Source organism: Procambarus clarkii, chromosome 93 (genome assembly GCF_040958095.1).
Source record: "Procambarus clarkii isolate CNS0578487 chromosome 93, FALCON_Pclarkii_2.0, whole genome shotgun sequence".
Lineage (NCBI taxonomy): Eukaryota > Metazoa > Arthropoda > Malacostraca > Decapoda > Cambaridae > Procambarus > Procambarus clarkii.
The window spans coordinates 11471213-11495792 of record NC_091242.1 but is presented as its reverse complement, the minus strand read 5'-3'; the positions used below and the strand labels follow the sequence as shown (position 1 = coordinate 11495792).

Genomic DNA, 24580 nt, shown 5'->3' with positions numbered 1-24580 from the left:
GTCACCGGAGGCAAACCCTCAGCAGTTTAAAGACCAACTAATGAAAATAGAGCACTGCTTGGAAAACCTCACAAATCCAGCTCCGAACATCATCCTGCTTGGGGACTTCAACCTACGGCACCTGAAATGGAAGCACCTGGCTAATACAGTAATATCAGAAAGAATACCAGGAAGTAGCCTAAATGAGCAGGCACATGCAAATGACCTGCTACGGATGTGCGATAGGTTTGCCTTAAACCAGCAAATAGTAGAACCAACTAGGAAGGAGAACACGCTGGACCTCATTTTCACTAATAATGATGAGTTGATCGGGAACATAATGATTACAAATACCTGTTACTCAGATCACAACTTAATTGAAGTTCTGACAACCATGGGGAATGGACCTTCAAAACCAGTCCAGATTCCCGGTGGAGGAGATTTCAGCAAATTCAACTTCAATAATAAACGGATAAACTGGGAACAAATAAACCAGGACTTCACAGAAATAAACTGGGAAGAACAGCTAGGAAATGCAAACCTGAACCAGTGCCTGGAAAAAATAAGCTCAGTAGCACTAGAGATATGTTCAAACCGCATACCCCTAAGAAAAAAGAGAAAGAGATGCAGATTGGAACGGGAACGTCGTTCCCTATATAGGCGAAGAAAACGAATCGCGGAACAACTTGAGAGTCGCACCCTATCTCAAGAACGGCGAAGAAGGTTAGGTAGAGAAATAGAAACAATTGAACTCAAGCTACAAGAATCATACAAAACCCAGGAGAGGCAAAGAGAGCAAAAGGCCATCAGTGAAATAGAGAGAAATCCGAAATATTTTTTCTCCTATGCAAAATCAAGATCAAAAACCACATCTAGTATCGGGCCCCTGCGAAAGGGAGATGGAACTTTCACAGATGACAACAAAGAAATGAGCGAGTTACTGAGGAAGCAGTACGACTCTGTTTTCAGTGAGCCATTAAATGCACTAAAGATTGATAACCCAAATGAATTTTTCATGGATATGATACCAACATCAAATCATATATCAGACGTCGCCCTATCCCCACTAGATTTTGAAGAAGCCATAAACAGTATGCCTATGCACTCTGCACCAGGCCCGGATTCTTGGAACTCCATATTCATCAAGAACTGTAAAAAACCACTATCGCAGGCCCTTCACATTCTGTGGAGACAAAGCCTAGATACTGGCGTTATCCCTGACATACTAAAAACAGCAGAGATAGCACCACTCCATAAAGGAGGAAATAAGGCAGAGGCAAAAAATTACAGACCGATAGCACTAACATCGCACATCATAAAAATTTTTGAGAGAGTGCTAAGAAGTAAGATCACAAAATACATGGAATCACAGCATCTCCATAACCCCGGACAACATGGTTTCAGAACAGGGCGCTCTTGCCTGTCGCAATTGCTGGACCACTATGATATGGCATTAGATGCTATGGAAGACAAACAAAACGCTGATGTAATTTACACAGATTTCGCAAAAGCTTTTGATAAATGTGACCATGGTGTTATTGCACATAAAATGCGTTCAAAAGGAATTACCGGGAAAATAGGCAGATGGATCTACAATTTCCTGACTGACAGAACCCAATGTGTAATAGTCAACAAAATAAAATCCAGCCCATCAACCGTGAAGAGCTCAGTCCCCCAGGGTACTGTGCTTGCTCCAGTACTTTTTCTCATCCTCATATCGGACATAGACCAGAACACAACCTATAGCACTGTATCATCCTTTGCAGATGACACTAGGATTTTCATGAGAGTTGGCAACATAGAGGACACGGCAAACCTCCAATCAGATGTAGATCAGGTCTTTCTATGGGCTACAGAAAATAATATGGTATTCAACGAGGATAAGTTTCAGCTCATGCGCTACGGAAAAATTGAAAATATAAAAACAGAAACCACGTACAAAACGCAGGCAAATCATAACATAGAACGAAAAGGCAATGTAAAGGACCTGGGTGTACTCATGTCGGAAGACCTTACCTTTAAAGAACACAATAAAGTAGCCGTCACAACTGCAAGAAAAATGACAGGTTGGATAACAAGAACTTTTCACACTAGAGATGCTATACCGATGATGATACTTTTCAAAACGCTTGTGCTCTCTAGAGTGGAGTACTGCTGCACAATGACAGCCCCTTTCAAAGCTGGAGAAATTGCTGACCTGGAGAGCGTGCAGAGATCCTTTACTGCTAGAATCCACTCAGTAAAACATCTAAATTACTGGGACCGACTAAAGAGCCTAAATCTGTACTCCCTTGAGCGCAGGCGGGAGAGATACATAATAATTTACACGTGGAAAATAATTGAGGGGCTGGTTCCAAACCTGCACACAGAAATAACACCACATGAGACCAGAAGACATGGCAGGATGTGCAGAATACCCCCGTTGAAAAGCAGAGGTGCAACAGGTACTCTGAGAGAGAACTCTATCAACATCAGAGGCCCGAGACTGTTCAACACGCTTCCACTACACATAAGGGGCATAACTGGCAAACCCCTCACAGTGTTCAAGAGAGAACTGGATAAGCACCTCCAAAGGATACCTGATCAACCAGGCTGTGACTCATACGTCAGGCTGCGAGCAGCCGCGTCTAACAGCCTGGTTGATCAGTCCAGCAACCAGGAGGCCTGGTCGACGACCGGGCCGCGGGGACACTAAGCCCCGGAAGCACCTCAAGGTAGCCTCAAGGTAAGGTAGGTAGCCCGTAATTGAGTTCGGTTATTCGCGATAACCTTGTTACTGTGATATTTGGGGTCAAAGTTTAAAATGGAGGTGGGGGATTCCTCCGTTTTCCCGGTTTATTTTTCGCTTTTGTTTTAGTACACTGGTTTTAGTCTTGTTTTAATAACATTATCTTGGAGGCGGATGTAGATGCAGAATGTTCATTAGTGAGTCCCATTCTTCAACGGCTTTTCTAATCATTGTAGTCGCGGTGGAATGTGCATCTAATGCAGCTGCTGTCATTGGATTAATGTTTAGTTTGATGCGCAGGGCTTCAGTAGCTTCACATTCCAGTAAGTAGTGCAATAGTGGCGCCTCTGTTTTTGTTTTACAGATATGACACTTTAACTATGGGGTTCATTACTTCCCAGCAGCACTTGTAACCAAGTCTGAGTCTGTGTAAGGCTACTGCAATGTCTTTGGATATCTTTTTGCCAGGTCTGAAAGAGGAGTAACCAGTGGCTTGTTCGTACCATATCGCAGTGGATCTTCCTTCCGCTACTTTGGCTCTGTGGCGACTTTTGATAGTTGGGAGTATTTTCTTCTTGATTTGCTCCTTAATCGGTAAAAAACTGGGAGGTATTTGAACTTGTACAACTGGTAGAGCAGTGGCAGTTTTTGCTAGTGAGTCTGCCTTTTCATTACCATCTATGCCAATGTGACTTGGTATCCAATTTAGGGTGATTGACAGCCCTAGATTATGGGGTTCTTTTCCTATATGTTAAATTTCTGTGAGGAGTTGTATATTATCTCTGCGCTGACTGGATAACAATGCCTGGAGCGAAGATTTAGAGTCGGTATGAATGATGATATCATGTAAATTATTCTCAATTGTATAGTTTATTGCCTCCTTCAGGGCATATAATTCTGTTTGCAATGTTGAGCACCCACTATTCATGCTCCAGTAAGCTTCATGGATGTTAGTGTAAACTGCTGCCCCAGCAGAACCTCTTCCTTGATTAACTAATCCATCGGTAAAGATGTGAGCGTTGTAGGACTTGAGATGGTTTTCATTTGTTGTTCTATTACTTCTTTGAGCCTCTACGAGTCACATGCTGATTTTTTAACTGGTAATCCTTCAATGATTATCTTTAGACTCGATTCTTTCCATGTAGGAGGCTGCCGAAAGTGTTGATATGATCTATCTTCCCCTTTGTTTTTAATGGTCCATTTCAAGACCACTTTCTCTAGAATCTTGACCAGATTATCCATCTATGTGCTTGGTTCCATATTAAAGGTTTTTCTGAAGGGATCTCTGTATGCTGTCTTTGATTGACAGTCTGGCGGTGGTTCCAACAAATTTGCTGTTATGGTGGCAATCCTTTGTTTGATCCTGTTTTCTGTTGGTTTCCATTCTTAGGTTCTCTCTACGCGTCCATATAGGTGCTCCCAGCATTGTTCTGAGAGCATCATTTTGAGACACTTCCAGTTTCTCCCACTCGTTATCACTGAGGGATGTAAGAGCAGGGGCAGCATAGTCAATGAGTGACGTAACTGCTTGAACGTAGTACATTTTGAGTACTGGTAGAGATGCACCATCTCTAAGACGTGTCAGGGAGCGCAAAGCTGAGTTTCTGGCTTTACTCCGTTGCCGAAGATATATAATTTCTCGAGTGAATTTCAACTGGTTGTCTATTATGACTCCTAGGTATTGAAAAGAGGTAACCCACTCAACTTCATGTCCTTGTATTGTGAGTCTGATGTCTTGACTTCTCATTTTAACGGTCATTGCTTTTGTTTTATTGCTGTTTATTTTCACTGCTATGCGTTCCGCTTCCCTGCTGATAATATCTATGCATTTTTTATCTATGCAACAACCCTCGATTGTTTCAAGCGTGGGTTGGACATGTATATGAATGGGATTGGGTGGTGATAGATAGGAGCTGCCTCGTATGGGCCAATAGCCATTCTGCAGTTACTTACGTTCTTATGTTCTTAATTTGCAAATGTTGCTACTCAAACCTGAATCTAAATCATTTATATATATGTTAAACAACAGAGGTCCCAGGACAGAGCCTTGAGGCACTCCACTTACAACATTATCCCACTCTGACTTAACCTTATTTATACTAACTCTCTGTTTCCTTTGGAATAGCCATGCCCTAATCCAACTTAATATAGCACCCCCAATACCATGAGCCTATATCTTTTTAATCAGTCTTTCATGTGGCACTGTATCAAAAGCTTTGCTAAAGTCAAGGTACACAACATCACAATCCTTACCACTATCAACTGCCTCAAATCTGCTGGAATAAAAAGATAGCAAATTTGTTAAACATGTACGGCCATTTGTAAAACCATGTTGCGACTCATTTATTAATTTATGCTTTTAAAGATGAAGACGAATTGTATTTGCATTGCATTGCATTTGCATTTGCACAAGTAACAGCTTCGTATCATCCTTTGCAGATGAAACAAAAATCAGCATTAAAATTACGTCTGCTAAAAATCTTAAAAAACTACAAGCAGATATTAATAAAGTTTTCGACTGGGCAGCAGAAAATAGCCTGATGTTTAACAGAGATAAATTCCAGAAACTCAGGTACGGTAAAAATGAGTACATTAAACAAAATACAGGGTACAAAACACAAGCAAATCTGCACATAGTAGGAAAGCAGCATGTAAAGGATGTGGGAATAATGATGTCTGATGACCTAACATTCAGAGAACATAACCAAGCAAATATTGCGTCAGCCAGAAAAATGATAGGATGGATTACGAGAGCCTTCAAATCCAACCATCTCAATGGTTGTACTTTTCAAATCAATTGTGCTGTCCTGCCCTGAGTACTGCTCAATAATGACTTCCCCTTCAGAGCAGGAGAGATTGCTGAAATAGAGGGAATACAAATAATCTATATGGCATATATAGACACGAAAAAGCATCATACTTATTGGGATCGTCTCAAAGCTCTCCAAATGTACTGACCAGAAGGAAGACGAGAAAGATATCAAATAATATACACATGGAAAATATTGGAGCGCCAGGTCCCAAATCTACACAGTAAAATAACAAAATACTGGAGCTACTCAAATAACTAACTAATGTACCACAACCACAGGAGTGTGTGTTTGAGTCCTTGATGTGGAATATCTACTGCGCGTGATTGTTGTGGAAAGAGAATGAACTACATATAACTGTGTGAGAAAGGAATGCACTAAATGTAATAATGTCAGAAAAAATTGTGCTATATATGCGTTTGGTTATTTTATAAACATAATTTAAAGTTGCAGTAAGTTGAGTGAAAGAAAAGAAACACTAAAACAGCCCGCTTGGAACTTTAGGGACCGAAACGTTTTCACTTTACTCGTATCAACTGTTTTGGTACACAATTTATTTCTTAGCAATAGTAGAATTAAAACTATTGGATATATTTATTTTTTAATTCTGCAAGCTGCCTTTTATTAGCGATTTATTTTATTTGTTAAAAATCAGCTAAAATAATTTAACGACAGGACCACCTATTTCTTCTCTGCAGGTACGAAAACACCATTCGTGGCCTGTTCTACGGCCATACTCATTTTGACGAGTTGGAGATCTTTCACGACGGTGAGCGTCCTGTGGGTGTTGCCTACATCGCTCCCAGCCAGACACCATGGTACGGCCTCAACCCTGCCTATAGGATCTACTATGTTGATGGAGATCGAGAAAATTCCACTAGAGTGAGTAATTCATATGTTTTTGTTTTATGTGCAAATGCAGTTTTATGATCCTGAAAAAACCCAGTGCTTTCTTTGTAGAGTTTTGAGAGGGTAATATTTTGTTCTATTTAGCCTGGTAAATATTTTACAGACGGCTGCAGACCATTCTTAAAATATTGTCCAAAACACTCAACACGTCACTCACAGCTGATTAGGTTGAAACTTTTATCGATCAAAGTTTCACTTAACTGCATTGTTTAAAGCATTCCCGGCTTAAAGCTTAACCCATGTAGAAGTAATTATCCAAAGAAAATGTCAAGTCCGAAAGGCTATATTAGCACCGTGTGACAAAGTGTATGCACTAGTTGCTAGATATCATTGACGATGCCGATACGAGAGTAAAAAGACATAAACCTGGCAATATCACACATGTCATTCATCAAATATTTTATCCAGAGACAAATGGCTTATAGAAACATTCTTTTAAGCAAGACTTCCGATCATTCTGAAAATCAGGCATTCCAAGAGGCCGATTCATGCACGATTCTCAGCGGGAAAGCGCAGTTTTGACATTATACTGCTGGTCTTTGGTCCATTAAGTGTCCAATGCATAAGCTGTTGAGAAAAGTTTCCTGCTTCTGTTACAGTGGCAAGAGGTAGGCCATGGGATTTGTCACTGTTACAACCCTTGAGACTTAGTACAGTTCTTTTCCCGCAGTGATCAATATATATTATATCGGCCTTGCCAACAGGTGTCTAGGGGTAAAGAAACAACACTGCATAAATTGGGAAAACAATGTATCTACGCTAAGGGTGACAAACATAACAATTAAATGGTAAATATAATAGCCAGAAATATTCTTTAGCATGCAATAATATAAATAAAAATCCTTATTGAGCAATGAGCAATATCACCAGCACATGAATTACTAAAAGGGATAATACACAATCATCTACCCAAAGAATTAACCGAGTATTTAGCTAAAATAACAGTAACCACGGACTTAACTTAAAAACATGTCTCCTCTCGACCAAAGCTGCCACGCCTCTGACCAAGCGTCTGTCCCTAGGGCAGGCGTCCTACCACAATATCAACTAAACATCCACATAAAGTATTGTGGAAATTCAACTAACAAAATGTAGTACTAATATTCAAATCATTATTAATCTTAATAGTATTAAATACTGTTACATTGCTCAAACTAATTTACTGGCAAACAGTAATAAGAATTAATCAAGGTTGAACTATAACCACTTGTTTGACATCAAGTTCCCACACTGGCCACATCCAGATATGGTCATCCCCCCACACGGAGAAACCAACATGAATAAACTTGCACAAAAAAGCCTCATACAATATAATGCAACTCAGGCACACTACAGTATGCTACACTAATTAACATACCGTATTCTATCATCATACAACTGGATACTATATTAATTATAAAACAAGACAATAAAGTATATAAGCATCAAGAGTAATGTTAGAATCCTTGTAAGATTCGTAACATCCCTCCCGTCCCCTAAGAAAAAAAATGAAATTAACTGAAGGTTGATTTCATTTTTTGACTGCATGAAATATAACATGAAAATACAACATGAAAACACTTCAACTAAAATCAAAGTACAAAGCAATGAAATTTCACACAGTAAAAAAAAATACGAAATTTACATACATCGTATGAATAAAGAACACTACATATTATGGCAGTGCAACAGGAAATCCTCTGGATAAGGTATCAGCAATAACATTTTGCCTCCCAGGAATAAGACGAATTTGCAATATTGAATTCTTGCAGAATCAATGACCATCTAAGTATTCTCTAGTTTTTACACTTCATAGAGTTGATAAATGTCAATGGATTATGATCCATTGACCCTACCACTTGATTTCCTGACAAATATGTCTCAAATTTCTTCACTGCCAGTATTAAACAAAGTGCTTCTTTCTCAACTACAGAGTAATTAATTTGTGACCTGTCAAACTTACGTGAGAAATAATAAACAGGATGTTCTAACTCATCTGGTCCTACTTGGAACAAAACAGCACCTGCTCCTAGATCTGAAGCGTCTATGTGAAGAATAAAAGTTTTATCATACTGTGGACTAGCTAGCACAGGTGAAGTAGAGAGAATTCCTTTCAACTTCTGAAAAGAGTTCTGACACTCCTGCGTCCACTTAAATTTAAAATCCTTAGAAGATTTGTTATGGGTGCAGCAACAATGGAAAAGTTTTTACAATACCTCCTATAATACGCACACATTCCAATAAATCTCTGCACAGACTTCTTATTTGTTAGTACTGGGTACTCCACAATTGCCTGGATCTTGTCTTGCAATGGGACTATCCTTCCTTGTCCGACCTCATGTTCTAAGTACACTATAGTTCCTTTAGCCCAACTACATTTCTTCATATTGACAGTCAAATTAGCATGTTGTAACACATTAAGCAATTTCTTTAAACTGGACATATGATCTACCCAATTCTTACTGAAAATCACAATGTCAACCAAATATGCACTACAGTCTGGCACATCCTTCAACAAAGAATTCATTAATTTCTGAAAAGTGGCTGGAGCATTCCTTAATCCAAAAGGCATTACATTAAACTCGTAAGCTCCATCAGGAGTGATAAATGCTGTCACTTCCCTTGCAAAATCTGTAAGAGGTATCTGGTGATATCCCTTAGAGAAGTCCAATTTCGATACAAACTTAGCATGACCTATAGTATCTATACAGTCCTCCAATAATGGTAAAGGATAAACATCAACTACAGTTACCTGGTTGAGTTTTCTATAATCCACTACTAATCTCCACTTATCTTCTGGTTTTGGTACTAATAGACACGGTGAACTCCAGGAATTCTGACTGGGTCTAATGAACCCATGTCGAAGAAGATTATCAACCTCCTCCTGGATGATACGACGTTTCTAGGGTGTCACTCGATAAGGGTGTAGCCGAATTGGAGTCACATTTGTCAGGTTAATGTCGTGAGTAATGAGAGAAGTCTGAGTGGGGACCTCCCCAAACAAGTTAGAAGACATCTCCAAAAGGTCCTGGAACTCTGCTCTCTCCTCATCCTGCAAATGACACAACAATTCTTCCCCGGATCTGCTGGAATTAGACAAACAAGAATTACTATCTTCCTCTGCAACACTCTACTCTTCAGGATTTACCTCCTCAGCAACACAAGCCACAATACTAGGCCCACAATAAGCCTTCAACCGGTTCACATGTACACTCATGGTCTGACGTTTCTGTTTGGGATGGCAAACTTTGTAAGTAACTTCCCCAAGACGTTTTACTACTTGATATAGTCCTGCAAATTTATGAGACATAGACGTACCCATACGAGGCTTCAAGACCAATACCAAATATCCTGGCTCAAAAACTCTGAGTTTGGCCTTGAACCTCTGGTCATGTTTCTGCTTCATTACCTGTTGTTGTTCACTTAGATGTCGTAAGGCCAACTCCCTCGTTCTGGACAGCTTGCTCTTTACATCCGTCAGGTAACGCTCACTCTGCCTGGCTGTAACATCATCTCCTGACAATTTCTCATGTAACATTTTTAAAGGTCCTCTCACCTGATGTCCGAATAAAAGCTCGAATGGAGAACAGCCTAGTGCACTGTGCAATCCATCTCTAGCCGCAAACAAAACAAATGGTAAATTATCATCCCAATGCCTGGGTGAATCTTCCCCAGTTGCCTTCAACATTTGCTTGAGAGTTTGGTGGAACCGCTCGATTCCCCCTTGACTCTGAGGATGGTAAGGACTGGAAAAATTGTGCTTTATACCAAATGAATTACAAAAATGTTTAAAGGTGGTGGAACAAAAATTACTCCCATTATCAGTTTGAATTATATGGGGCATACCAAATAGTGAGAAAAATCGTTCCAACTGCCTTATAATGGTAGATGCTCTAATGTTACGTAATGCATATGCTTCAGGGAACCTGGTGATCATACATAAAATTGTAAACATATACATATTTCCGGATTTGTTACGGGTAAAGATCCGACACAATCCAGTACCACATGTGTAAAAGGCTCCTCTGGCACTACAATAGGGTATAATGGTGCTCGTGGCACAGTCTGATTAGGCTTACCAACAGTTTGACACACAACACAATTGTGGCAATATCTGACCACATCTTTTTTAAGTTTTGGCCAATAAAAAAGTTTACAGATCTTATGATACATACTGGTAATGCCTTGATGGCCTCCCATCAGGTCATCATGAGCAGCTTGCAATACCTGCTCCCTATACTCTGTTGGCACAACGAGCTGGGTTTTAGACTCACAATCATCTGATGAGGGAGTTCCTGATGGTCTCCATCTTCTCATCAGACATCGATCCTTGAAATAACAACCCGTACTCTCCTCCAAAGTATCAATGGAGTCGGCTGCTTCTGCATAACACTCAGCTAGACTGGGATCAGTACTCTGTAACTTACGCAAGGTCTGGAACTCTACAGCTGGAGCGAGCGGGCAAGGAACTGGTACCTGGGCCACCTCTACCAGACCATCTGGGTCAGAAAAAATTAGGGCTTTGGCACCGGCCTCACTCTCGACATCCACGTGAGCTAAAAATGTATCTTCAAGGTCCACCTCCACCTCCCTGTCTGAAGGGGTACTGGCCTCGAGAACATCCACCTTGGTAGTAGCAGAACTTACCACATTCTGCTTACCCATGGATCTGGTCACAACACAGGCGGGATAAATTACACCATCATCCGCATCTGTTTTAGCCAGTACTGCATTAGGTTTAGTATACATAACAGGACAATCGGTCCCACTAACTTGACACTTGTCAAAATCATTACCTACAATGATATCAATCCCAGGGATGGGCAACTGCTCACTGACTGCTACAGTGCACCAACCTGGTGTAATAGAAGAAATCAGGTTATCCTTAATTAATGGTACACGCTGGATATGACCTCCAAGTCCCTGCAATAACACTACCTCTCCAGTGTCTTCTGTGCTAACATCAGTAAAAACACGGCGAGAAATTAAAGACTGGGAAGCACCAGTGTCCCTTAACAACTGAACTGGTTTCCAGGTTCCACTAGTACATAATAGGGTTCCCGAATGTAGGAATGGATCAAAATTAGTCATCCACTTGGGCATGACTGGAGCAACATTGGCATTATAGGTTTGCAAACCCCTACTCATAATTAGACCAGTTGGTCTCAACTCAGGGTGCAAAGCACAACAGGAATTTACCACATGACCTCTTCTCCTGCAATGCGTACAATATCTGCCAGTGGTCGGAACAGCCGAACCCACTGCAGGCTTAATCACTACATTACTTGAGGATGACAACCCTGTCTGTTGTGTCTCAGATTTAGGCTTTACAGGAGAAGGGTTAAGGGGAGAAGGTGAAGTAGCTGGTCGAGTCTGGAAAACATGATTTTTATGAGCATAATGATTAGTTTTAGCATTAAAATGATTAATTGGTGCTCTAAAAGGCACTTTAGTAAGTAGTTCATGCTCATCAGCTAGCTTGGCTAGTTTTATATGATCAGTGGTTTGTTTATTTTCAGTCATAAACAAAGCTAATTTTTCTGGTAGACATCCCAATACTTCCTCAGTTACTATGAGGTCTCTCAAATTCTCAAACTCTGTAATATTAAGTGTTTTAACCCATCTGTCAAAGTGATTTAATTTTACCCTTACAAAGTCAGAAATAGTCTGGTCATGTGCTCTTTTTAAGTTTCTGAATTTTATTCTATGTGCCTCTGGGGTCTGCTGGTATGCATTTAAAATACTTTGGTGAACTAATTTAAAATCGAAAGAATTCTCAGCAGGCAAAGATGCAAATACCTCTTGCGCTTTACCCTTAAATTGTCCTTGTAAAATGCTAACCCATTGATCAACAGGCCAGTTCATGCTGACTGCTAATTTCTTAAAATGCAAGAAAAATATTTTTGGATCTTCTTAATTAAACTTAGGTAATTCTACATGTTTACTGTACTTCGAAGAACTATTTGTACTCTCTGGATTATTACTAGCGTTACCTAGCTCTGCTGTTCCAACCTGTTATAATTTTCAGCCATACTCTGCTGAATTTCTAATTGTTTAGTCTGCTGCTCGGTTTGTTTAGTTTGTTGCTCTGCTAGTTGTAACTGAGCCTCCAACATCTGTTGCTTTGTCTCCAACTCAAGTTGTTTTTACTGGTTCTGCAACTCCAACCTCTGCTTGTCTGCTTCCAGCCTGGCCATTTCTAATTTAGTCTCCAACTCCAACTTTAAGATTGCCACCTTGTCACTTGACTCTTCTTCTAACTCTCCTAAACACTCCTCGTCAAGTCTCTCCTCCTCCACCAAGTGTGTGACAATAACTCTTACCACTTGAGCCTTCAACATTTTACTGGAAACTGCTAGGTTCAATTTATCAGCCAGAACCAACAAACCAGACTTCTTTAAGTCTTTAATTTTACTAAAATTTGGCTGTTCCACCAGCGCAGCAACCTGATCCTCCATGGTTGGCACAATTATCACAATTTAACACTTGAAACAACACTGAAAATTATGCTTGGCCCCTGGCACAAGCTGAACACTTAACTCAAATCGTGAAGCGTTGAGAAGTTTTCACAGCAGCTCAGATTGAACAGATAATTTCACAGGCTTGATTAGGTGTCACTAGATAATCGCAGAGTACCTAGGAAGGCAATTGCTATTAATAATTAGCACTGTCAATTGTACAAACATTACAGGGAATTAATCTTTCATCTCCCGGACAGTGGCCCTCGTTTGTTACAACCCTTGAGACTTAGTACGGTTCTTTTCCCGCAGTGATCAATATATATTATATCGGCCTTGCCAACATGTGTCTAGGGGTAAAGAAACAACACTGCATAAATTGGGAAAACAATGTATCTACGCTAAGGGTGACAAACATAACAATTAAATGGTAAATATAATAGCCAGAAATATTCTTTAGCATGCAATAATATAAATAAAAATCCTTATTGAGCAATGAGCAATATCACCAGCACATGAATTACTAAAAGGGATAATACACAATCATCTACCCAGAGAATTAACCGAGTATTTAGCTAAAATAACAGTAACCATCGACTTAACTTAAAAACATGTCTCCTCTCGACCAAAGCTGCCACGCCTCTGACCAAGCGTCTGTTCCCAGGGCAGGCGTCCTACCACAATATCAACTAAACATCCAAATAAACTATTGTGGAAATTCAACTAACAAAATGTAGTACTAATATTTAAATCATTATTAATCTTAATAGTATTAAATACTGTTACATTGCTCAAACTAATTTACTGGCAAACAGTAATAAGAATTAATCAAGGTTGAACTATAACCACTTGTTTGACATCAAGTTCCCACACTGGCCACATCCAGATATGGTCATCCCCTCACACGGAGAAACCAACATGAATAAACTTGCACAAAAAAGCCTCATACAATATAATGCAACTCAGGCACACTACAGTATGCTACACTAATTAACATACCGTATTCTATCATCATACAACTGGATACTATATTAATTATAAAACAAGACAATAAAGTATATAAGCATCAAGAGTAATGTTAGAATCCTTGTAAGATTCGTAACAGTCACATTTAAAATATCCCGTTTGTTAATCAAAACACCTAACTACCTATTTCAGCAACTGTTGCCTAAGTTATATAAATGACTTGGCAGAAAATAAAGTAAGAAAAACGTCTCTGGGAGACAGGGCAGGCTTCATGGCTTCTTCCGCAGTGGGATTCCTGAGGGCACTACAGACAACACTAATATAGTTAAGAAACCCAGAAAAGTACCACTGGCTTATTGCTGTGAATGATGAGTAAAAACTAGTTCTGGACTTTTCACGTCACAACAGGACGTGAAGGGTTAAAATAGCCCATGGTCACGACGTCACTGCTTCAGTAAACGAAAATATAAACAATAAATTTTGTCATAACCCATCCATTAAATGATCAATAGTCAGAAAATATCAGTGAAAATCTTAACGGAAAAGATGTTTTGTGACCTCAGGAAGTGGAGGGTATAAACCTTCACCGTATGGGATTGGACATAACCAAGTCTAACAAGTGAGATTCTCAACGGTAGTGTTTCTCAACATTGTTACTCTTGCGGAACTCCATGCATAAAAATTATTATACAATAAACATATGTACTAATCTCAAAAGTATTTATCAATTAGTCACAAAAAAATCCATCTCTGTAAACACAAAAATAAACATTGATAATGTCCTCACGGAACCCCAGTTGAGATATGTTGTTTTACGAAACGTTATGATTGCCGTCTCGTTTAGACCTTTCCAGTTTCAAGAGTTCCTTTCCCGGAGCATGTATATATTAGACGGCCAAGAAACGATTTTTAGTTGTTACAGGAAGGCTGTGAGCTGCAGCACTTTTGAGGAATTCGAATTTTATGTCTGAAGAGGGTGTAGTCCAGTCACATTTCCCATGGTGTCGCTGCTTGAGAGCACATTTTTGATGCCCTGAGGCAGTGGCGAAAATGTTGGAGAGTAAGATGAGAAGCTGGACGATGATTGGTTACAGCTGCTTGAAGTAACTCCTTAATAGGTAACCCAAGGTTATGTCATCAACGAAAGTAAGCGTCATGGTCTCTCATTGGCCAGCGAAGTGTCATTGAACTTCCTCAGGATCCGATGATGAATGGATGCACTTGGCCGATACTACCGAATTTCGCAGAATTCATCAGTTGCACGCCGAGTCGAGTTTTTTTGAGCACTACAGACAACAGGATGCTGCAAGAAGCAGCAAAACTGTCTGCTGAATCTCACAAGAAAATGGTGCAAAGTTGATTGAATCGAGAAGCAAGTAACGATCAGACATCTAGTGTTTTGCAGTGTCCCTTCAGTGAGCAGAACCTTTATGTCAAAGGCCGCTAATTGACTCCTCTTCAGCTAGCCCAAGGGGTTCCACGTTTCATAAGGAAACGTGAAACCGGTCCTTAGGTTACTTGTTTAAGGGGCCGGGAAACGAAAACATATTCGAATTGCTCTTCTTGGAGTATAATAACAAATGAAATTTTTTTGAAACATTATATTTTTGATGCTAATTTGAAAATATGAAAATTTCAATGTTCAATTTTATATATTTTTTTACTTTCTTGTTTTTCAAGTAACGTTGGTGATTATTTAGCTGATTCGATGAACAAGTCTAGGAGATTCGTCTGTGCATTCATCTAACGGTTAATAATTTCGGGATGGACTATATTTTCATGTTAATTACTGGATCGTCTAGCAATGCTCGATAATTGCCTTCGCACATAATGATACATGAGAATTTACGATAGTATTTTTGTACGAATTTAGTACAGAAATGAGGTTTGTCTCCATTTGAAAATCCTGCAAACATTATTCTGTTGGGTTCATTAAAAATATCGAGTTGTACTTTCGTTATAGGTGATCTATCTATGACTGGTGTTGGGATTATACTGAGGTAAGTGTCATATGGCCAGCATATTTAAACATAGGGGTTTTATAAAACACAAAAAATAGACATTTCATAATTTGTATTACAAATGGGTATGATATTTTACATAGAACATAACATTTTTACATATTACTTTTACATAGAACAGAACATCAACCTTTTTAATTAACATAGGTTAATGGGGTACATTTTTCCATCCCTAATGATAGGTTACAGGGACACATTTTTCCAACACTAATGATAGGTTAGGAGGTTCCATTTTTTCCAACACCAATGATAGGTTAGGGGGTTTACATTTTTCCAACACCAATGATAGGTTAGGGAGGGGGGGGGGGGTGCCTTTTCACGCATCAATTACAGGATTCAGGGATGCATTTTATTTGCCAATTCATCTCGTTTACCTCATATATTAAATATGGGATGGACTCCACGTCTTGCAGCACCGCTCCTGTACCAGGTAATTCCACTACGGGCTCACCATTGCCCGTGTTACTTGCCCCGCTCCTGTGCCAGGTAAGTTACGGGCTCACCATAGCCCGTGCTACTTGGAACAAGTTCCGAGTAGCTGAATCTATAACAACAAACAACCACGTCTTGCAGATCGTGCAGCAGCAGCAGCAGGTGTAGGTACCTCCTCATCCTCATCATTCTACTCCTCCTCCTCATGGATAACAGCTTGAGAAATATTGGGATGTCCATACACCAAGGACTGTGTAGTGTTCAATACATAACGTTTATCATCAAATGCCGACAATCCTCGTTTTGCAGTCAGATAGATATACATACGTCCTTTATTATTCGTAATGGATCAGGACTGAAACTGTTGCCCGATATTGTAATCCAAAGAATTTTGAAAAGCAGAATGTACTCACCTAGTTGTGCTTACGGGGTTGAGCGACTGGCTCTTTGGTCCCGCCTCTCAACCGTCAATCAACTGGTGTACAGGTTCCCGAGTTTACTGGGCTCTATCATATCTACATTTGAAACTGTGTATGGCGTCTGCCTCCACCACATCACTGCCTAATGCATTCCATCTGTTAACTACTCTGACACTAAAAAAGTTCTTTCTAACGTCTATGTGGCTCATTTGGGTACTCAGTTTCCACCTGTGTCCCCTTGTTCGCGTACCACTCGTTTTAAACAGTTTATCTTTATCTACCCATGTCAATTCCTCTGAGAATTTTGTAGGTAGGGATCATGTCTCTCCGAGCTCTCCTATCTTCCAGCAACGTTAGGTTCATTTCATGCAGCCTTTCCTCGTAACTCATGCGTTTTAGTACTGGGATTAGCCTAGTGGCATACCTATGAACCTTTTACAGCTTAGTCCTGTGCTTGACAAGATACGAGCTAATGCTGGGGCCGTAAACTCAAGGATTGGTCTTACATATGTGGTATATAAGGTTCTAAATGATTCCTTACACAGGTTCCTGAAGGCAGTTCTGATGTTAGCCAGCTTTGCATACGCCTCCGATGTTATTCTTTATATATTATCAGGAGACAAGTTTAGTGTGATATCAACTCCTAGATATTTTTTTCTGTCCGTTTAAAGTCGGACTTCATCTCCTATTCGGTATCCTGTTTCCTCTGCCAAATTTCATTACCTTACATTTGTTCGGGTTGAACTGTAGTAGCCATTTGTTGGACCATTCAATCAGTTTGTCTAGCTCATCTTGTAGCCTCATACTATCTTCATCTGACTTAATCCTCTTCATAGTTTTTGCATCATCAGCAAGCATTGAGAGGAACGAGTCTATTCCTCTGGGTGATCATTCACATATATCAGAAACAGTAAAGGTCCAAGGACTGAACCCTGTGGGACTCCACTAGTGACACTTCGCCAATCGGAGTCCTCACCCCCTCACAGTGACTTGCTGTCTTCTGTTGCTTAGGTACTCCCTAATGCAATGGAGTACCTTCCCTTTCACTCTTGCCTGCATCTCCAGCTTGTGCACTAGTCTCTTGGGTGGTACTGTGTCAAAGGCTTTCTGGAAGTCCAAAAATACGCCGTCTGCTCACCCCTCTCTTTTATGCCTGATTTTTGTTGCTTGGTCGTAGAATTCAATTAATCCTGTGAGGCATGATTTGACATCCCTGAATCCATGCCGATGTTGTCTTACAAAGTTCTTTTGCTCCAGATGTTCCACTAGCTTTTTTGGCACAATCTTTTCCATCAACTTGCATGGTATACAAGTTAGGGACACTGGCCTGTAGTTTAGTGCCTCCTGTCTATCCCCCTTCTTGTATATCAGGACTACATTAGCAATCTTCCAATTTTTTGGCAGCTCCCCTGTTACCAGTGATTTGTTATACACTATAGAGAATGGCAGGCACAGTGCTTCAGTAGTGAATAAGGAGACAGATTGAGGTAAAAAAATTTCAGACACGGTTGGGCACTTCCATGCCGACTTGACCCTGTTGGGCCAGATCGTCCATTCCTCTTATTTGGGTGGTTAGGTTAGGGCACAGTCAGCGCGCTCCTGGCTGGCTGGCGGTGGTCGGGTGGTGGTCCCCCCTGGGGTCCCGGGGGGACCACCACCAATGGTGTACCTGAGGAACTGGTGCCCTATCCTAACCTGTTTTCTTGAACGATTCGTCTCGAGCTTTTAAGATGAGTCTAGGGCCTCAATGAGGGGGTCTCTACTTATGAGACGTACCGAGGATGAATGTACAATAGTTGGAAACCAAAAAAATGCACTGGTGAAAGGCATATAAACGTTTTTGGAGTATTTTAATGGCATGAGCAAAAATGGACGATTTGTCCCGGGGGTGTTACGAGAGTACTACGGTATCAATTTGGGGGCCCTTACTTTTGAATGGATCAGAGGGTGAATGTTCAATAGATTCAAACCAAGAAACGCAGTTGAAAGCGAATATAGAAGTTTTTGGAGTACTTTAATGAGGCTATGACTGAATAGTATAGGGAGTCCTTGGGCACAGCTCCATTTTCTGTAATGGTCAGAGGTGGATAACCCCAGTGGGGGTCAAGCATACAAGGGGGGGTCAAGATTCCTTACAAAGACCAAGTTTGGATATATAGGTGTAGTAAGCCTTATCTTGAATTTGCATGATACTGTGGGGTACATTGACATGAAGGGTGAGTCATAGAACAGGATCTGCATGTGAGATGGGTCATATTGGGGTTTTAAAGAAGTTAAGATAGCTTTAAAGAGTCCTGTGTGCTTGATAGTGGGGAAATGTTCAGTCAATAATTCTCGTGTTTTGAATCTGAATGAGGGGTCCTAGTTTGCGTTCTAGTCGTAAAATGAGTTCCTTAGTATATTTGCTATGGAAAATGAGCTTTCAGTACTCTATATAATTTGAAATGAGGTCAAGAAAGACATGTTTATGTGCGAGAAGAGTCAGGTTGGAAACTGTTTATTCCAGTCATCCTCCCTTGGCTTTGCTCCGTTTTCTGTAGCTAAAGTAAAGATTCCATTTTCTGTGATATTCAGTTGAATACTGGTGAAAAAGGCATACTTGCATTTGTATGGTTCTAACCTGTTTATAGATATATTTTTCGGGCCTCAAATTAGATTTTAATATGAAAAATAGCATCAAATGTATGTCTATCTTTTGTAATAAACGTTACAAGCATTAACAATACCTGTGATATTTCATAGCATACGAAAAGAAGTTTAAATAGTGGGGCCTCAGCCATATTGTGTTGGGGTTGACACTCCAAACATTAATTTGACACTCGTAAATATACTATAAAGGAAAGTAGTTGAGTGGTTTAAACAATTTAATACATTCTGGGAATATGTTTGTATTCTGTATTAAATTTCATTTTTTAGCATCATAATAGTTTTCAGCTACTGTGGTGGGGGCCCAATAACTTCATATAGCGCATCGACTTATGTCAGTGCCGTGGTATATCAAGCGCAAAGGTTTTCAGAAAATGTTACACCTCCACCTTTCAAAAAAGTGAAAAGATGAATTCATTTTGGCATTACTGTCATTACTTTGGAAGTTTTTTAATTATAGCACATGCTTAAACAAACTCGCTGGCAAAAACAAACTCATTTTTTTTTTGTTTAACTTGCACAAATAAACCCAGGGCTTTCACATTCGCGCAAAATACTTAGTCCCCCCTAAACTTAAAACAGTTGCACAATCTTACTTAAACACATTGCTAAACTCTTATACACACAAACAAAAACTCAATTTTTAACTTACACAAATAAACCCAGGGCTTTCACATTCGCACAAAATACTTAGTCCCCCCTAAACTTGAACACTCACAATCTTACGGTGCTTTAATTTCCAAAGCCTTCCAAACCTGCACAGCTGACTGCGGCTGGATGGATTACAATTGAGCCAAAAACAGTTGGTCAGGGCGAGATACGGCCTCATTTTTAGAGACATTTACTATAGCAAAAGCTTGAACGTCGAGAACTGAATGCGGGCCTGCACGAGAGTTGTTCTTGGCACTCAAATGTTTAGAGATTAAAATACATAGAATCTGCAAGAGCCCACCCCAAGTCGCTCACGCGGGCAATAGACATGTTTTTCGCCCAAGTGTATTTATTTAAAATAAAAATACGTCAGATAGAAAGATTTTCGCATTGGTATTATATTTACCTTATAAAGCCTCTTTATAAAAATGATATGGCACTGCGTATTATGATTGTTTTATATTAAATATTGCATAAATACTTACACGATTTCATAAACAAAAAATTATTTTAATGAGCCATGTTAGGAAGGCATCATCATTACAATAAATGCAAACTTTTAAACTAATTAAAAATTATATATCTCATAGAGGAAGATTTATTCTTCAAGATATATGTCATTGTTTAAGAGTTTCATTCTATATCAGAAGGTTGTCAATGTTTTCAAAACTCTGGCCTACAAATTTTTTTTTAAGGTGTTCCGAGGGAGTAAATCTTGCTTCCTCTCTTTCTCCCACGTGCGTCCTCATTTGGACCGGATGCAGAGTAACCTTCAGTGCAAGTCCTGACTCAGTTCCCCAACGTCCAAACTATTGGACATTGCAAAATTTCACTAAATAATGCGGTATTTTAGTTGCCCCCTCTAACTATAGAGATTTTAATCTCTAAACATTTGAGTGTCAAGAACAACTCTCGTGCAGGCCCGCGTTCAGTCCCCCGACGTTCAAGCTTTTTTCTATAGTAAATGTCTCTAAAATGAGGCTGTATCTCGCCCTGACCAACTGTTTTTGGCTCAATTGTAACCCATCCAGCAGCTGTCTGCTGGATAGAAGGGCAGTGGGCCTGATAAAAATAAAAAAAAAAATAAACATAAATTGTTAGACTAGCTCTTTACATATGCTAGTTGTTTAATTTATTAGATGATGATGCAAGAGGAGCCAGTACACATCTATGGATCAACCAATAAAAGCAGCAGACTTCTAGATGTTACTACTGCTCGGCTTAGCCCCCCCCCCCCCCCCCGTAGCAAGATGGGAATAGGGGGGGGGGGGGTGCATTAATAAAATGAATTAAAACTAACATTCAATTATATATTCTCAAACTTATGCAAAAAAAAACTTTACAATCACATTTGCAAAACTTGCACAAATTAATTTTGGCAATTTCGTTTACCCATTATTTGTTTGTTTTTCTTGCTTGAGCCAAAAATGAATTGTTGGGTTCATTACCAGAGTCCATTTCCCACCGTGGTAACCCTTCCCACTACCCGCCCCACATGATGGGATTCATAATAAATGAACTAAACTAGCATTCAATTATATTCTCAACAAACTTATGCAACCCCCATATATAATTACATTAGCAAGCTAACACAAATTCATTGAGCAAGTTTAACTATTCGCATACTTTGAGTCATTATATAATGGAATACGAAAAGGAAATTCGCAGAATTCAGAGATAACACCATCAATGGAGTCCAAGAAATACGCTTGTACTTCATTCATAATGATGCGCTGCCAGGAATCTTAGCAAAGTAACCAAAATATTTGCTTACTGTATGTATGTGCAGGATGCACATGACTCTCCGGTTAGGTGGTTGTGGAGTGAGACCAGCAACTGCAGACTTCCCATAGTCGTAAAAATGCCTTGCATAGAGACCGTTGCAAGCCTCTTGTTGAATCACTTAGGGTGCATATATGTGTGTGTACTCACCTAATTGTGCTTGCGGGGGTTGAGCTCTGGCTCTTTGGTCCCGCCTCTCAACCGTCAATCAACTGGTGTACAGATTCCTGAGCCTATTGGGCTCTATCATATCTACATTTGAAACTGTGTATGGAGTCAGCCTCCACCACATCACTTCCTAATGCATTCCATTTACTAACTACTCTGACACTGAAAAAGTTCTTTCTAACGTCTCTGTGGCTCATTTGGGTACTCAGTTTCCGCCTGTGTCCCCTTGTTCGCGTCCCACCAGTGTTGAATAGTTCATCCTTGTTTACCCGGTCGATTCCCCTGAGGATTTTGTAGGTTGTGATCATGTCCCCCCTTACTCTTCTGTCTTCCAGTGTCGTAAGGTGCATTTCCCGCAGCCTTTCCTCATAACTCATGCCTCTTAGTTCTGGGACTAGTCTAGTAGCATACCTTTGGACTTTTTCCAGCTTCGTCTTGTGCTTGACAAGGTACGGGCTCCATGCTGGGGCCGCATACTCCAGGATTGGTCTTACATATGTGGTGTACAAGATTCTGAATGATTCCTTACACAGGTTCCTGAACGCCGTTCTGATGTTAGCCAGCCTCGCATATGCCGCAGACGTTATTCTCTTTATGTGGGCTTCAGGAGACAGGTTTGGTGTGATATCAACTCCTAGATCTTTCTCTCTGTCTGTTTCATTAATGTGTGTGTGTGTGGGTGTGTGTGTGTGTGTGTGTGTGTGTGTGTGTGTGTGTGTGTGTGTGTGTGTGTGTGTGTGTGTGTGTGTGTGTGTGTGTGTGTGTGTGTGTATGTAACGAGCTTTCAAGAGATTGTCACTTACATAGCTAAACAATATGTAGGGTTCAGTTTCCAAATCAATTATGCGGCTCTCGAACCCTTTTCCCCCGCTACATGCGGGAGATCCCTTTTATTTTCAGCTAAAATATGCATTATATTCAGGGGGGTTCGCCGTGTCATAGCACAACCAAAAGCCCAATATACTCCCCTAAACTTTCCCTATACGTCAACTTTTCCGTTGTACGTCAGGCTGCGAGCAGCCGCGTCCAACAGCCTGGTTGATCAGTCCGGCAACCAGGAGGCCGGGCCGCGGGGACGCTAAGCCCCGGAAGCACCTCAAGGTAACCTCAAGGCATCCCATCTAAATTTAAAAAAAAATGCATTTCCAATACCCAATATTATATATATATATATATATATATATATATATATATATATATATATATATATATATATATATATATATATATATATATATATATATATATATATATATATATATATATATATATATATATATATATATATATATATATATATACTGTCCCTCCCCCTCCCCCACCCACTCAACCCCCCCCCCCAGGAATAGGCCTGATTTGTTCAAGCCAAAGCCCAATTCACCCGAGTTTTCTCTATCTCATCTAAAAATAACGTTCATTTCCAATGCCCATTATCCAGCCACCACATATTCCCCATTCCCAAGACCATTTCATAGTGTTAGTGCTGTGGCCATCTACCTAATTTCATCCCAATTAATGACAATTCCCCATTAAATATTGGCAAAAATATGCCAAATCATATCACAGCCAAAGCCCATTTCACCCAAGTTTTACCTATCCCATATAAATTTAATGTGCATTTTCAATATCTAATATCCAGGTGCCCTATGTCACGCCTTATTCCCAAGACCATTTCATAGCGCAGTGTCCATCCAGCTGTTTCCAAATATCCAGATGTGTTTATATATCTTCAATCCTACGATACCAGACCTAACCTAACACACAGCTAAGGCCAAATTTATCCCAATTTAATCCAATTTCCACCTAATTTGATCCAATTTATTCAAATTTAATCCAATTCCCGCCAAATTTACCCGAGTTTACTATTTCATAGCACAACCAAAGCCCCAATTTGACCAAGTTTCACCTATCCCAATTAAATTTAATGTGAATCTTCAATATCAGGTCGCCCCCCTCCAATGTCACAGCCTATTCCCAAAGACCATTTCATAGTAATAGTGCAGTGTTCATCCAGCCATTTCCATGTTCCAGATGTGTTTATATATCATCAAACCTACCAAAAGCAGACCTAACCCAATACGGCTAAGGCCAAAATTTACCAAATTTTCCCCAATTTAAGATAATTTCCACCTAATTTGCCACAATTTTATCCAATTTCCACCAAATTTTACCATAGTTCACCTTATCATAGCACAGCCAAAGCCCCAGTTTGTCCAAGTTTCACCCATTCCATATAACTTTTATGTGTATTTCCAGTATTTAATATCCAGTGGTCGATGTCATACTTCATTCCCAGAGACCATTTCATAGTGATAGTGTAGGGTCCGACGAGCCATTTCCAATATACAGATGCGTTTATATACATCAATCCTACCTAAAAACCACACCCAACCCTAACATGGCTAAGACCAAATTTAACCAAATGTATCACAATTTAAGACAATTTCTACCTAATTTGCCCCAATTTATCCAAATTTAAGACATTTTCTACCAAATTTACCCGATTTTACGTATTATAGCAAGGTCAATGCCCAATTTTCCCCCCAAGTTTCGCCTATTCCATACACTGCAAATTTAAGGCGCATTTTCAATATGCAGTCCAATAATCTCGACTGTTTTCTTTTTTTATTTG

The 24580-nt window shown here is 39.9% G+C and overlaps 2 protein-coding genes across 2 annotated transcripts in view; one reads left to right on the top strand and one right to left on the bottom strand.

Annotated features, from left to right (window-relative positions):
• LOC123747816 (venom protease) overlaps positions 1-24580 on the bottom strand; it is a 469133-nt gene that overhangs the window by 224952 nt on the left and 219601 nt on the right. The gene's annotated exons all lie outside the window — the stretch shown is intronic.
• The window catches only part of LOC123750386 (sphingomyelin phosphodiesterase), a 114807-nt gene that overhangs the window by 38933 nt on the left and 51294 nt on the right, over positions 1-24580 (top strand). The window contains exon 5 of the mRNA XM_069319450.1: positions 6216-6399. Within this exon, the coding sequence (XP_069175551.1) occupies positions 6216-6399 (184 nt within the window). The remainder of the gene's footprint in view (positions 1-6215; positions 6400-24580) is intronic.